Below are 16,776 nucleotides of genomic sequence, written 5' to 3' on the forward strand. Positions count from 1 at the left end.
ACCGTGTAGTATTAGCTTTATTTTTTTTAAATCTTGAACAGTCACACTATCCAGGTTCCACCTACTCGCCAAATGTAGAAACTAAAAATTTAACAGTAGCCATTTTAAAAACTCACTGAACTGAACCTTAAAACTCAACGAAAAAGTTTCGTTTATTATTTTTATCGAAATACAAGAAAAAAAAACATTTTCTATCTGTCAAATTCCAAATAAACATCAAGCCGAATTGAAGACAAGACACAAAATCAAATCATACAAAAAGATTTCTCCTCGTCCTCGGATAACAATTGAATTATTGTTTTAGCAATTGTTTATTTGGCGGCGGGTTATTCTCATTGACGGTATTAAAAACCAGACGAAAAAATAGAAATAAAAAAAAATATTGTGAACAAATGGGAGTCCATTGAAAGTGGTTATTTATTTTTATAGAATTTTGTTTAACTCCAATTAGAAACACAAAAAAAACTCCTAAAAACTTTAACAATAAAAGAAAGATAAATTTATCGGTGAAGTGAACATTTCGGTAGTAATTTGTGTTTTGAAATTAGAAACATTACCAAAATAAAACTTAAAAACTTTTCAACTTGAGAAGCTGTGAAAAATTCATAAATTGCATCCATCACTGGGATTCTGTGGAGAAGAAGAAAAACCGGACATTTTTAAAGGTGTTGCCTTTTGTCCGTGGTAAATGGTGAGTGGTATTCTTCTTCTTTTCTTTTTTTTATATTATTCAGGTAGATAGGTACCAAGTTATTTCGCATTTGTTTTAAGTCGTTTTTAGTGTCTGTCTGAGTTTAATCTTTGTTAAATTTATTTATGTGCCACAATTTCATAATCTTGTAACTTTTTTGAAGAATTATTCTGTTGAAAAACAAGTAAAAATAGTAAAAATTATTAGGTAGCGAAATGTTGTGCTAAAACTTTAGTGAAGGCTTAAGTAAAACTTGGGGTTGAGATGAAAGGAGGTTGAGGTTTGAGGTTTTGGGTGCTGTTGTTGAATTCGGATTTAAATTGACCAACCGCAGCATACCATTCAGATATTTAATTCACAGAAGGTGTGTTGTGTTAGTAGATAGAGAAGGGGCCAAGGTTTCTCAGGTTATGGTTTATTGAGATTGGAATACTCAATTGAACCAGAGAAAAGACTATGTATGGAAAGTAAATCGGCAATGTCTGTACATTCCTGAAATGAGCTTAAGTTTAACAGTTGAAGTGGATCAAGATCAGAGATCGATTGCCTTGGATAACTTCTAGTCTAGGTACTTGAGTCGAGGTCGGAAAAACTACATGTCATGTAAATGGATCGGATTACATCAAGGTAGCTTGAAGACCATCCTTTTGCAATACATAATGCTGAGTTGGTCTTGTAGATTAGTTTCTCAATGCGAAGCAGAATTCAAGGCAAGGATATAATTACTAGGATATAAACTGTGTTATTTCAATTTTTGACAAATCTACAGCAATAGTTCAGGACTTTGAGCTATTGAAATCTTTTACTTACCGTGGCTCCCACGACTTATCGAACAAAAAAAAGGTATGGCATTTCAAGCAACGTGCTGTGATTCAATTTTTAGTGAAATCTGGCAAAAACCTTCGGAAATCCTCCGAAAATTGCAGGTTGTCTATGGAGACGATAGCATGTCGATAACGCGTTTATTTGAATGGGCGAAGCGGTTCAAGGAAAGGCGTGAATAGGTGGAAGACGATCGACGTGAAGGAGCTCCTGTCACCTCTCGTACCGACGCGAATGTTGATCGTTTGCTCATGTTGATCACGTCTGGACGTCGCCTAGGGATTCATGCATTGTCTTACGAGTTAAACATCAACAAAGAACATCGGAAGATGTTACACGAGAATTTGAACATGCGAAAGATCTGCGCAAAGATGGTTCCTAAGGTTCTCGCCCATTCTCGTTCGTTGTGCAGGAGTTTTTGGCGAAAAAAGGCATCCCAACGTTGCCTCACCCACCCTTTAGCCCCGATATTGCTCCCTGCGACTTTTTTCTATTTCACAAGATGAAGTCGCACCTCAAGGGAACCCATCATGGCGGCGTACAGAACGTCCAAGAAGCTCTAACCGTAGTGCTAAACGAGCTAACTTCGGAGGACTACCAAGGGTGCTTCCAATCATGGATGAAACGTTGGAATTGTTGTGTAGAGTTAAAGGGAAATTATTGTTAAGGTCGATATTAAAATTTTTCCTAATTTTTTTGATTTTTATTAACAAACTCCCAAAACTTAATTGCCACTTCTCGTATGTCAAAATGATAGCTAATCATAATTTTTAATTCGTACAATTCCATTTTATGTTTTATGTAAAAGTGCTCCTTATTAAATCGGTTAAGTAATAAGTTATATTTATTCCCAACACAAGTCGAGATGGACTTAAATGTATCAAATTTTAAGTATTTGACACTTTTCCCAATTAATTTTTAAAAATCAAATACTACGGACGACAAAAATATTTTTTGAAAATTTTGTAAAGATTTCATGGTGCTTAGTAAATTCTCACACAGAAATTATATCTTGAATCTGGAGTTTGATTTAAAGAGCGATCCTAAACGTTTCTGGTCGTTCATAAACTCTAACCGAAAATATCTTGGAATCCCAAATTCTATCAATTTCAATAGCGAGATTTTTGCTCAGTTTTTTGAATCGGTGTATTCTTATTTCAATCCAAACTTTCCTCAACCTCCTCGGAACGGCCATAAGGTTGATATTGTAATACTCTGATGTTTTAAGCGCACTTAACTCTCTTGAGCCCAATTCGAATCCAGGTGTTGATGGCATCGCTGCCTTAATATTAAAAAGATGTTCTAAGTCTCTTTGTGCACCGTTGCTTACAATTTTTGAACTCTCTTTGTCAACTGGGATATTTTTAGATGACTGAAAATCTTCTTTCCTAATCCCCATCTTTAAATCGGGTTCTAAAAATGATATTGAAAATTATAGGGGGATTTGCAAGTTGTCCGCAATTCCGAAGCTTTTTGAAAGTTTAGTCAAAAATAAACTTGATTTTCTTGTGAAAGAACATATAAATAGTGCTCAACATGGGTTTCTTTCGGGTAGGTCAACTATAACAAACTTGACATGTTTCTCAACGTTTGTTGTTGATGCTATCGAAATTAGAGGTCAAGTTGATGCTATATATACTGATTTCAGCAAAGCTTTTGATTCGGTAAACCACAGTATTTTGCTTCTTAAACTAGATGCTTTTGGAATCCATTCAGTCTTACTTAAATGGATTTCTTTATTTCTATCTGGCAGGGTTCAAAAAGTAAAGATTAAGGAATAAACTTCAAGATCAATCAAGTGTACGTCTGGTGTTCCTCAGGGTGGTCACCTTGGCCCATTGTTATTTATAATATTCATTGATGATATTGTCAACTATGTCAACTTTAGCAAATGTCTTATAAATGCTGATGATCTCAAATTATTCTCAAAAGTAACTTGTGCAGATGACTGTCTTAAGCTGCAAATGGATCTGGATATTTTATCTCACTGGTGTAACTTAAACGGTTTAAATCTAAATCTAAAAAGGTGCTTCATAATTTCCCTCTCTCGAAAACTTCTTACTTATGAGTTTATCTATTCTCTTGATTCCAAGCCTCTTCAGAGAACATTAAAAGTTTTCATTCACTTTTCATATTGATGCGATTGTTGCTAAAGCTAACTCAATGATAGGGCTCATTTAAAAGAATTCCGGTGATTTTTCCGACCCATACACCCTTGTATCATTATATATGTGATATTTTATAAGTTTAATAAAAAGCAACGTGTTGTGAGATTAGTCTTTATTCAAGTGACTGCTCTTTTTATTTTGTGATAGTCTTTCTGACAATTCTTACAACAAATGAAGTGCTGCCAACCTACCAAGTTAAGTTATAAGGGCTAGTGTTACGCTGATACTACAATATACTTCTCTGGGCAGGCCAAATCTTGAATATGCGGATGTTATCTGGAATCCTTGTCAACAAACGTTGACAGAGTTACTCTCCTTTATATGTATATATGCTCCAAAGAGGCCATTAAAAGAAAGATCTCTTCTTTTTGAGTCCAGACATAGAACGAACTACGGAAGTAACGAACCAATTTCACGGTCAATTAGAAATCAATAAAATGTATGATTATGTTGACTTATATCTCTCCAGAGAAAAATTTAAGAATGTATTATACTGTTTATTCTTAAGATATTAAGTATTTGTTATTTATTGTTAAGTACATTTATAATATTTATTTTTTACCGAAATGTAATCTGTTAAGCTTTAAAGGTCGTAGATGAAATAATAAATAAATAATAGTTGGCTAAGACAAAATTTAAGTTCAAAGAAACCAGATGGCTGTAAATGAAGTCTCTAGTGTTGTATGATTCTGAACAATGCAATGGGTAAGTTCAGACAACATAAGGGACTTCATTTGCAGTTGATTGCGTTCTTTGAATGTAAATTTGGATGAATGCAACTACACCGTTAGTTTTGCAAGTGTCATAAACTTCAATCGCAAACTTTACTTCAATAACCTCTACCATGAGTTTTCCGTGCAAAAATTGCCAAAAGATAAATAAAGGGCTTGGAAATTTAAGGACTTAAGCGACATTTTCAAAGATTTTAGTTAACAGCATTTAAAGTATATGGTCTGCATAATTTAAAGTCAATAGAACTCAGGTTTTTTTTTATTCATCGCAAATAGTTTTTGAGATTTTTAAATTTTTTTTTTTTTGCACATACCACCTTCATCCAGGAATTTTTTTGGATTTATTTGATTTTGACATTTCTCGACGTTTCAAGGTCCCTAGAGTCGAAATAAAAGATTTTTAGAAAGATGTCTGTGCGTGCGTGTGTACGTACGCGACGTTTTTTTCGTCCTCCATAGCTCGAAAACCAGAAGAGATATCAACTTCAAATAAATTTTGTTATACAGATAATAAGGCAGAAAGATGCAGAAAGGACTCTCAAGAAAATTGCGTGGGTGGTTTTTTTACCATAGCAGTTTGAAAAAAAGGTGAAAATTTTGGTTAACCCTAAATATCTTACGAACAAAAAACGCTAGAGACTTGAATTAAATTTTATATAATATATTGTAACGTGATACCAAACAGGTATATTTTTTTGAAAAAAAAAATCAATATAACGGTATTTTTTATAAATTAATAAAACTGAAAAAAAAATTGTCAGCTCCAAAATTTTACGACCGAAATATGATTTCATCTTTAAAACAATTTTGTGCAAGGAAGAATAATGTTTTTGACATCTGATAAATTTTTGAGAAAAATCGAATTGACAGTTTTTTTTATAAAAAATAAAAACCTAAAAAAAGACATTACTCAAAGTTCGTAAAAATTGAATATCGATTCAAATATCTTTTCAAAAACTTGAAATTTTGGCTTTAAACTTATTTTATCTTATAAGAAATATTGTTTTCAACATTCTGAAAAATTTTGAGAAAAATCGAATTGAAAGTTTTTTTTTACAAAAAATAAAAACCTAAAAAAAAATGTTGAAAAGATGGTAAAAATTGATTTTCGACTCAAATATCTTTAAAAAATTTGAGATATTGGCTTTAATTTACTTTTATGTTTCAAAAAATCTTGTTGTCAATATTCAGTTAAAGTTTGAAAAAAATCGAATTGACAGTTTTTGTACAAAAAATTAAAAACCGAAAAAAAAATTAACAAAAGTTGGTACAAAATGATTTTCGACTCAAATATCTTTTGAAAACTTTGAGATAATAGCTTCTAATTATTTTTTTCTTATAACAAATATTGTTTTTAACATTAGGACAAATTTTGAGAAAAATCGAATTGACAGTTTTTTTACAAAAAAATAAAAACCTAAAAAAATGTATAAAAGTTGGTAAAAATTGATTTTCGACTCAAATATCTCTTCAAAAATTTTAAATATTGGTTTCAAACTAATTTTATCTTATAAGAAATATTGTTTTCAACATTTGGTAAAATTTAAAAAAAATTCGAATAGACAGTTTTCTTACAAAAAATAAAACTCTAAAAAAAAAAACAATACTAAAACTTGGTAAAATGTACTTTCGACTCAAATATCTTTTCAAAAATTAAAAATATTGGCTTCAAACTTATTTTATTTCACAGAAAATATTGTTTTCGATATTCAGTAATTTTTAAATAAAAATCCAACAGTCCGTTTTTTATAAAAAATAAAATCTACAAAAAATAGTACGCAAATTTGGTAAAAATTGATACGAGTACATATAAACAAACTTTTAAGCAAGACAAATCGACATACGGGATGGGAAGTTATCAGTGTGGGTCGCATCCCAGCCTCTTTTTTAATAATGTAACTAACTGACCCTGTCAATGTCGTTAATTGTAAAGATTAATATAAGAGTGTTTAAATGACTACCTTTGGAGACACCAAAAATGGTCAGAATATAATTGAATCTAGATCGAACACAATATTTAACATTCTCAAGACAAGAAGTAATTTATTTCTGGATAAAATTTTCAAAATTTGCAGGACTAGAACATTGTTAGAAATATTGTCAAAAGCCTTTTCTAAAGTCACAGAAGATCATATCAACTACATTTCTGTTTACTACTGCTGCTGTAAGAGTAAATAAAATGAATTTTTCAAGATTTTTGGAGGCGTATATGCTTTTAAGGACCTGCAACGAAAAAAAAGTCGTTTGTGGAATGCTAAATTATAAACATCGACGAGAAATCGAGAAACCTTGGCTGTCGTCAACAATGTCAACAATATGGACTATAGCTCAATATTCTCCGTTTTTTAAAGGATGCCCATTCCCACCCTTTCGAATATCTACATCATAAACTTATCTCAACAACTTACATTTTCCAACAGTTTCACTTTTGCCGGCCATGATAAAAATTGCTTTGTTTCTGAGAACTGTGGCTGCAAAATGTTTATCATTCTCAATTTCAATTCTTTGTTGGTGCAGAATATTGTTTTTCTAATGGGCAGGTTATAGGTTAGGTTAACGTGGCTGCGGATTAAAAATCCACACACTTAGGCCAAGAGAAAGGCCCGTTGTGATACCCCATGAATCAAGAGAATTACTTCTAACTAGTCGAACCATTTTGAGCTTTTTATAAAGCGAAGAAGATATTTGATATCCTCCTTAGGTAGTTCACTGGGATTATCAAAAGAGTAGTCCCCCAGATGAAGTTTGCGTCTGAGTAAAAGAGCAGGGCAAGTGCATAGGAGATGAGAGATTGTTTCCTCTTCTTCTTCCTCCATACAGCTCCTACAGAAGTCATTTGAGGCTACGCCAAGTCGTATTGCGTGTCTGCCTATAAGACAGTGTCCCGTAAGGACACCTATTAGGAAGCTAATATGAAGTCTGCTTTGAGATAACAAGTCTTTAGACCGCTTTAGGTCCAGTGAAGGCCATATGAGTTTTGTGGCTGCGCATGTTGGTAAGTTGTGCCACCTAGAATTTGCTATCGCAAAAGCTGTTTCTTTTAGCATAAGTTTACATATAGCTATCGGTATACCCATCTTCTCCCTTTCAGGTGAAATAGGTATGACGGTTCCATTTTTAGCGAGTTCATCGGCTCTACAATTACCTGTGATGTCTCTGTGGCCCGGCACCCAACAGAGGTGAATGTTAAATTGCTGTGCCATCTCCATAAGAGACGATCGACAATCGAGGGCCGTTAAAGATTTGGTCGAGACACCGCCAAGGGATTTGATAGCAGCTTGACTGTCAGAGAAGATTCGGATATCAGAAGTTGACATCACGTTTTCTCTTAGCCAGGAAAGAACCTCTTTGATCGCTAAAATTTCCGATTGAAAGACGCTACAATGATTAGGGAGGCGGAATGAGATGCTTATAGATTAAGCTTTTCTGAGTACACACCACTACCAACTCCCTCATTTGTCTTGGATCCATCTGTATAAAAATGAACACTTTTGTTATCCAGGAGTTTTTTGTCTTTCCATTCATTTTTGGATGGAATGGATACCTGGAAGTTTTTTCCAAATAGGGGTTTAGGAATAGTGTAGTCTATGTACTTTGGTATAGAACCAAAGAGGTTCAAAATGATGGAGTGCCCCACATTGTTGTTGGTCCATTGAGATGAGGCGTCGAGTCTTATCGCTGTACTCGCTGCCACTTGTTTACTGAAGATGTCGAGGGGTGTCAGATGTAGGAGAGTGTCTAACGCTGCTGAGGGTGTGGTTCTTAATGCCCCGCTTATGCAGAGTCATGCAGTGCCATTTACCATACCGGAAAATAGGCAGTGACTTGGCACAAGCCCTTCTCCGGTGTTTGGCACACGAGTAACGACAGCCGACGTTGCCGTCCGGTGTAGATAGAACCTGTACCGCACACGAAGAAGGGCAGTGACTTGGCACAATCCCTTCTCCAATGTTTGGCACAGGTGCAACGACAGCCAAACGTTGCCGCCGAACTGCCGCCCGGTGTAGCTGGAGTACCGGTTTGACGTTTTTGCTTCGGGTTTAGTGTTTGTTTTTGTTTATACATTTGGATTCCCACGAGTAGGCGAAGTAAAAAGGGGGGGTCCATCTGTGCAGATATTCGCTTACACAGATAAGGCTAGCTAATCCGGAGGTCGCCTGGTATCCGGATACTCCGTTAACGACTGAGCTATTTTTAGAAATTGGGCCCTCAGCCTGGCTAATCATCGGCACGGGTCGTATAACACCTTAGATCCAGCCCAATTGGGAAGTTGAAGGGAGGGATATGTATTGGAAAAGGAGAGACGAACAGCAATTAAGCCATAAGCGTCCCAGGCAGGAAACAGGGTATTGACAGACAGTGATGCACTATACAGTCAGGGAATAAGGAGCCATCTGCCAGCATAGTAGCACAAAGCCGATGTAGGATGTGGTAAGGATTGGGAAGGGGAGGGGCGAGCGTCCTTTAGTTTCAGGGCTCTTCTGGAAAAATAATACCCAAGAATCATTGACCTTACTCAGCTTCTACAACTCGACAAGTTCGACGCTCAGGTGGAAGTCGGTTATAGCTATTAATAGAATTTTTATTTTTAGATTTTGATCATGTTACAGATTTATTTTCTTCAAACAAAAAGTAGAATGTGTTAAAAGTTTTATTAAATTTATAAATCCATATTAATTTTTTTAATTATGAAACTTTATTTTACTGAAAAACGACTGCCAAAAGTCAAACAAAATTCCATTTCATTTAAATGTTAGTGTTCCAATTTTTTACTGTTCAGATCACATCTTCAAAAATCAATCACAACAACCCGAGGCTCGAAGCTCGATGTTATAATCGAAAGAAAACATCAATTTAATGACGTAAATTTACTGATTGCTATAAACGCTCATAAGTAAAACATTTCAGATTCCTTCTGTTTCAAATTTTACTGATGGATTTTATTTATTACTATAACCGGCCCCTAATGCCGTAGATTTTGCTTGTCAAATGTCAAAAGATTACAGCCTTCCAAATGTCGAACTAATCAAAATCAACTTTGAAACAGTCAAATCTTAATACCGAAAAACTATCTTGGAAATAAGAATACCAACATATTTCTGAATTAAAGTGCAATGGCAGTGGCACATTCAAAGGAATTTAATATAAAGATGAATTAAGCTTCATTTAAAGAGCCTGTCCCTTCTGCTGGATTTTTTCTATTTATAACGATTTTTTAAAAATTAATTTTAATTACGATTTTTTGTGCTAAAAATTAAGATCAAAATTTTAAAAATCAGCCTAGAAAACTCAATGATCATGAAAATGATACAAAACATTTTATTCTATGTAATTTGAAATCTTCTTATTGAAATAAAGTATTGAATAGCGTGTTTCACGCGATCAAAACAAAAAATATAAATTTATATGTACCTACAAAGATAAATATGGGTGTCTCACAGATCCGTAGATTTTGTTGTTGTTGATCGCATTTTTTGAAGTACATATTCACTCAAAACAACAAAGAATACAACTATTAAATTACCGTTGAAATTTCTTTTAATTCTTTGTTTAATGACAATTTCATTTTGTGTGAACATGAAACAGAAATGACACAATTTGATGTTTTAAAATTTTCACATCTCTCACAACATAATTGAATGTATAGTTCTTTGTTGTTTTAATTTTCAAACTTTAGGACTTGTTTAAAGTGTGAGAAATACAAAATGTAAACAAAATTGATCATATATTTCTTTCTAAGCCTGGACGAAAAGCCGAAGTTTTTCTTGCTGTGTCGCTGAAAAATTTAACACTAAAAGAGAGTTCTCATGATTTCAACAAAACTCAACTAAAATTACTTTAAATCAAAATACAATTTGTAATTATACTTTAAAATAAAGAATTTCTATTACTTATAAGATGTAATTACTTGCTTGCATTTGAATTGCCAAAAATGTAATTGAAAACAAAAGTTATGATCACAACATCAGTAGTGATTACTTTTTCTAGTAATCATTACACAAAAATGTAATTACTCGTAAATATTATTTTGATCAATTAAATTTTACACAATATTACAAAATATAACTGGTATCCAATATTGACAACATACGATCAAAATTAGTAGAACAATTGGACTGGTAGAATCGAATAATATTGTATTACACTATTTGGCAAGATTTTGTTCTTGGCAATCAAGTTGCAACTTACCCTTACTTAAATACAAAAAATACATTAGGTTTCTTTATGAAGTTGATGGTTTTTCAGATTTACAATCACTCTCTCAAATCTATAATATAATAAGTCGGGTTTTCCTTCCTGACGCTATACCTCAAGAACGCACGAACCGATTTCCACGGCTTTGCATTCGTTGGAAAGGTCTCGGACTCCGTGAGGTTTATAGCATACAAAATTAAAACAAATTAACAGATAAGCGGTGAACTCCGTTTAGCTCCCCATAGCAAGCTATTGTTAAAGTTCCGATTTGTGGAATTGAAAATTTAAAATTTTTTTTTCAGTTTCAATGGCCCTATATTCTAAACTAAAGGTTACTTTTGGGAACCTTTTTTAGTCAACCATATCTCTAGAAACTTCAGAGATATCGACTCCAAATAACGTTTGTTTTAAAGATAATAAAAAATGCAAACCCTATGATTGGCCACTAATGCCAAACATATCGAGAAGCGCCAACTCTTCTAGATGGCTGTCGCACTGCAATTTTGAAGGCACCAATTTTGTGGAATAACGTGCAAACATTATCACTAACTGCTAATATGAGAGTTCAACTTCAAAATGATTAAAGTGCGGCACAATTTTCCAAAAAATTGTTAATTGTTTTTGAACTCTCTGGAGTTACCAGGTTTTCAACCACATAACTTGCAACTCAAAGTTGGTTCAGTTATTATGATATTGCGTAATTTGTATCCACCGCGACTTTGCAACGGTACTCGACTTGCGATGAAAAGACGTATGCCGAATTTGATTGAAGCAACTATTATTAACGGAAAGTTCGCAGGTGAAAATGACAATTATAAAGCTTCGATTCAGTATTTACCTTGAATTCTCTTTCATTTTTTACTTAGAGAAGTTCAACTAAATTACACTTAATTTTTGTAATCGAAATGAATTCAATATTGTTCTGAAATGAAATACAAATTTTTCTTAATTTTCTTCATCTTTTAACCCCCAAACGAAATGTTACAAAAAACGAAGCCATCTAATGGCAAAACGGAATTCGCTGGGCTTGCTACTATTCAATATTAATAATAATTTATACGATTTTCATAAAAAATTCATTGCTTATTAGATTTCACCTGCTTTAAGAAACTGGGATGCGACCACACTGATATCTTCCCATTTTTGGACGTCTCGCCATTTTTCTAAAATATTTACAAAATATTAATAACAACATATTGTGTAAGCAAAAGAGGTAGTGGTTGGAAAAGAGGATTCGATGTTCATTGATTTTGAATTCTTGAAATTACAACGTTAACGAAAGATAGAGCACGGCAAGGCATTCCACATTCGCGAAGTGCGGCTAAAAAATGAATCTCCGTTCTGTGAAGTTGGACTCACTGATAGACTGAAGGGCATTCCTAAAGAATGAATACATATGCAACTGGATATATTAGAGTATATCCCCGTACCGGTCAAACGATTTTATTGTCACTAAAATAAATAAATAAATTAGGTGGCGCAACAGTCCTTTGAAAACTAGGCCCTATTGACTTACTAGAATTACTCGTGGAGAATTTGTCAATTTCTCGCAGGAGGCAGTACGCGGTACACAAAACTTTAGATGGCACAGCCATGGATCGACCACACTAACCATTATGCCACGGGTACTAATCACTAATCATTTAAAAACGCTCTTTTTTTTCAATATTGTAAGTTACTGATGGGAGTTATACTCTAGTTCTGGAAGAACATAGATATTTTAGACTGTAGCCAGATCTGTATAGGTGAGACAAATTTCATGCATCGTCTAAGGACACCCAAACATGTTTCACGCACGCATTTTTAATAAGAGTGAGTGATGCCAAACATTATTAAATGCTTTTGAAGTATCATATGATATTATCCTACTTTCTCCAAAACGATATAAAAAATTGTTCCACTGTTCGGTGAGAACTTCAGAATTTACCTCAAGAACCGTTCATACAAGAATTTGAGCCATCATCGGTTGGCCATTCAGAAAGCAGCATTCTTCACAAATAATGGTTTGGGCCGCTGTTACTTGCGACGGTCGCTTTTCAACTGTTTAAATGCGGCAAATCACAGGGAAAATATTCTTGAGGCTGCTTTGATGCCGTGCGTAAGCAAACATTTCGGTTCAAAAATTTGAACTTTTCAATAAGACTCTGCAAAGTCTCACAAAGCAAGAGTGAACCAATAATGGTTGAAAAAAAACTTTCCGAACTTCGTTTCAATGGCTCTTAAGACGCTAAAAAAGTTTTTCCGTGAGGATTTAATACCGATAAGTCACGTTCGTTTTCCCAAATCTGTTCAGTAAAATAAATGAAAATTATTTTCCAAATTTTTTCTCAAAACAGTGCGTAAAATTGTCATCTAAAGTTTATTTTTCACGGGTATTGCCTCTTGCGAAGAATTGACAAATCGTTCAAGAGCCATTCGGACTCGGCTTAAAACTTTAGGTCCTCTCCATCCCTGACAACAGTACTCGCTCACAGGAATGGTTGAGAGTTGTATGTCACTAGGCCTTAATTCTTAACGGACTGTTGCGCCACCTAATTTATTACTATATACCCTCAACGGTAAAAAAGAGTGATGCAAGAAACTTTACGATGATGTTCCAGTGACGTTGATTTTATTGTCACCAAAGCTCTTTTTTGAATATTGTCCAAGAGTAACTTACTGATGGGAGTTATACTCAAGTTTTGCATGTAAAGATTTTTTCCACTGTTCGGTGAGATGACAAATCAAAACAGTGGACCTATTTTTACGAAAGGCGTACCGCCGGCCATTAAGAAGCTTTCGTTCCTCAAAATATTTTTTATCAGCTGTTTGCCAAGTGACAGTTCAATATTATTGTTTACAAGTAACACAATCATTTTGCATGGAGAAACAACAAGTTAGACTTAACCCAAGGAAGGAGATAGTTTATTTGTCCAATGGAACCAAATTTCGAAACATAGTATTTTCTGATTGGAACATTTTTCAAATTTGTAAATAAAATAAAAACGTGAAAATGTACTTAAAGAACCGTTGATACAAGAATTTGAGCCATTATCAGTTGGCCATCATGAAGTAGCACTCTCAACAAATAATGGTTTGGGCCGCTGTTACTTGCGATGGGCGCTCTCCAACAGTTTACATTGAGGCTGGCTTCAAAGTAAATTCGACAAATTACAGGGAAAATATTCTTGAGGCTGCTTTGATGCCGTGTGGGGTCAAACATTTCGGTTGTAGAATTTTAACTCTTCAATAGGACTCTGCAACGTCTCACAAAGCACGAGTGAACGCAGAATGATAGAAAAACAACTTTCCGAACTTTATTTTTCACCACACAATGGCCCTCAAACTCACTTACTGTAAATACAATTGTTTATATTTTCTGGGCCATTTTGCAAGGTCCAAACTAAAAAGTGCACTAGCCTCCAGACGCTAAAAAAATGTTTATCCGTAAGGCTAAAGTAACGATAAGTTACGATAGTTTTACCAAATTCTGTTTATTGAAATAAATGAAAATCATTTTCCAACCCGAGCTTGGAAAGAAGAGATGTTAATGTTTTCGGTCGATAACTAATTTGTTCTCAAGACAGTGCGTAAAACTGTCATGCAAAATGTCTTGGGTTCAATCCCTGTCTGTGCATTCTACAGTTTTTTCCACGGGTACCTCCTCTGGCGAGGAATTGACAAATCGTTCAAGAGTAATTCTTGTCATGAAAAGTGTCGAATTCGGCTAAAAACTGTAGGTCCCCTCTATTCCTGACAACATTACTCGCACACAGGAGTGGTAGAGATATGTAAGTCACTAGACCCTAGTTCTTCATAAATTGTTGTGCAACCTAATAAATCAAAAGTAAAAACAACCAATAACTGAATTTCTGTGAAAGTTCTTCCTTCTTCTTTCTGTATTATGGGAATAGCTAAATTTTATTGAAGTCTACTGGTTTTTAAGATATGGACGACAAAAAATGATACCCCCAACTTACAGACGTATGAACACATAAGATCGCACAGACATCTTTCTAAATATCATTAATTTAGATTCTAGGGACCTTGAAAAGCCGAGAAACGTCAAAATTTTCAATTCAAGAAGTTGGACCGATTACAATAACTTCCTATGGAAAGTTTAAAACTCCTCACACAAGCTACAGTGTAATAATACTTAGTTAACTTTTAAGTAAGGAAAATTTTTATTTGACTAACTCTCCAATAAAGTTCACTTGATTTAAAGAACATTTTTTGCTAGTCCCTTGTGTCCCTGAACCTGATCATTTTAACTAAAATTTGTTTGGCTTTTGCTATCTAACAATTTTGTCAATCTTTATCTAAGCATTTATGACTAGAATAATACCTACTTTTTTAAAATACATTAATACAAACAAATCTTCTCTTTTTTTCTTCCAAACAGAAATTTCAAATGACAACGGCAACACTAAACGTATGCGCACAACCCACGTAATAAAACTACCAACACAAACCACCACACCAAGAAAAAAAAAAAAAAACAAGAGCCGCCAGAGTAGAGCTCCAACGAAACGATTACTGCTGTGCCGTGAGTTCCGAGAGTTCCAAAAGTTCCGAGAGTGTCTCTACTCTATTGCTATTCCCATTCTCAATTTGCAGCAGAAGCAGTAGTAGCGCGCAGTCGAATTTTGTCGTCTGCCTCGAAGAGTGCACAACACCATACGAGACGAATGAAAAACCCGATTCTAATATATACCCATAATATTTATCAATGAAATACAACAACAAAAGCAACAACAAAAAAAGTATATTGAATTAAATTGTTTATCAAATTCAAGTCGAGAGCGAAGAAGGAATCAATCGTCCAGTTGAGTAATTTAATTACTTAAATAATTGTGTGTTAAAAATTGAAATGAATCGGTTCTGTGTTTTGAGTGATTGATATTTTAAAATTGTGTTCTAGTAAGGAGCTTGAGCTGAGCTGCTATCTGCTGTTTTTTCTTCTCTGCAATAATCCCTAGAGCTCCGATATTCAAGAGAAAAAGGGCGGTGTCGTCATTGTGTCTTCTGTTCTGTGTTTATTCTTTGTTATTAAATTTTCTCTGTGTACAATTTTTGTGTGGATTTGAAAATAAAAAAATAAATAAATAAATAATATGAAAAATTAGTGCAGCAAGTTAGAAATAGTATACCGTTATTCTCGCCTGCTGAATTACAGAGTTTTGAAATTTTGCAAATATTGCAAAATGCAATTTTCTTTGAGAAAATCGGAAAAATTAGATATCTCACAAAATCCCTTCCTTAATAATCTTAACCTCATCCCAATCGAAGTCCTCGTTCAAGTTGTCTCCAACGCCGCCGTCGTCGTCGCAGTCGTCAAAAACGTCGTCTCCGTCGCAGCCGCCGCCGCGTTTATGTTGTTGGTGTGCCCTGTCGAAGTTTTATGTATTCAGTGAAGAAAATTCACTCCTGATTCACACGAAGCAAATTTGTTTATAATTATTAATATATTTTTTTTGTTTCAAATAAAAATTCGATTTGATTTGAATCAATTCAAAAATCCTAATCGTTTAATTAAAATCAATTCAAATGCGTCTCTCAACAAATACAACACCATCGAACATGGCTGAGAAATCCAGTAAATTGGAAAAGTTATCGTCTTCAAGCAATATGAATGTCGGCGGTAGCAATACGGGTGGCAGTGGCGGAGGAGGAGGCAGTAGCAGTGGTAAACCGGTGCCGATGAAGCTGTTTGCTGCTTGGGAAGTCGATCGTACACCGCCAAATTGCATACCAAGGTAAGTTGTTTTGCTTAGATATAAAAATAATAATATAATATTTTTAATTATTTCTGCTTTCTGTCCACTCAGTCTTGTCGTTGATGGTTAATGTTGTGGTGCCAAAAGATATAAAAATTATCATAATGTGAACTTGATTTTTTCATCCATTTCACCAAATGTGTAAATTTGGATTAGGACTTTGAGTTCGAGAGGAGCCAAGAAAAAAGAGAAGAAAAATGAAAGACATTCATTTTGTGTCTCTTCATCTTTGACTTCGACTTTGCCACGAGCCGAACATTAGAGATTTATTTTTAGACACACTCTATGAATATTTTATAAATTGTTTTTCCTTTTATTTTTGTTGTTGTTGGTGTTGGTCGGTTTGTGTTTGAAAACAAAAACATAAAATCCTCTGCTTTCGAAAGCCAGAGAAGATACCTACCTAACTATGT

General features: G+C 34.3%; 1 protein-coding gene across 2 annotated transcripts in view; it reads left to right on the top strand.

Moving 5' to 3' along the window:
• The first annotated feature begins 238 nt into the window (after positions 1 to 238).
• The window catches only part of LOC129942521 (phosphofurin acidic cluster sorting protein 2), a 235,854-nt gene continuing 219,316 nt past the window's right edge, over positions 239 to 16,776 (top strand). Inside the window, exons 1-2 of one of the 2 annotated variants that reach the window (XM_056051501.1) lie at positions 239 to 691; positions 14,989 to 16,342. In XM_056051501.1, the coding sequence (XP_055907476.1) occupies positions 16,134 to 16,342 (209 nt within the window). In that variant the 5' untranslated portion in view covers positions 239 to 691; positions 14,989 to 16,133. The remainder of the gene's footprint in view (positions 692 to 14,988; positions 16,343 to 16,776) is intronic. The other variant, XM_056051502.1, reaches the window with a different exon arrangement.

The sequence above is a fragment of the Eupeodes corollae genome, chromosome 1 (assembly GCF_945859685.1).
Source record: "Eupeodes corollae chromosome 1, idEupCoro1.1, whole genome shotgun sequence".
Lineage (NCBI taxonomy): Eukaryota > Metazoa > Arthropoda > Insecta > Diptera > Syrphidae > Eupeodes > Eupeodes corollae.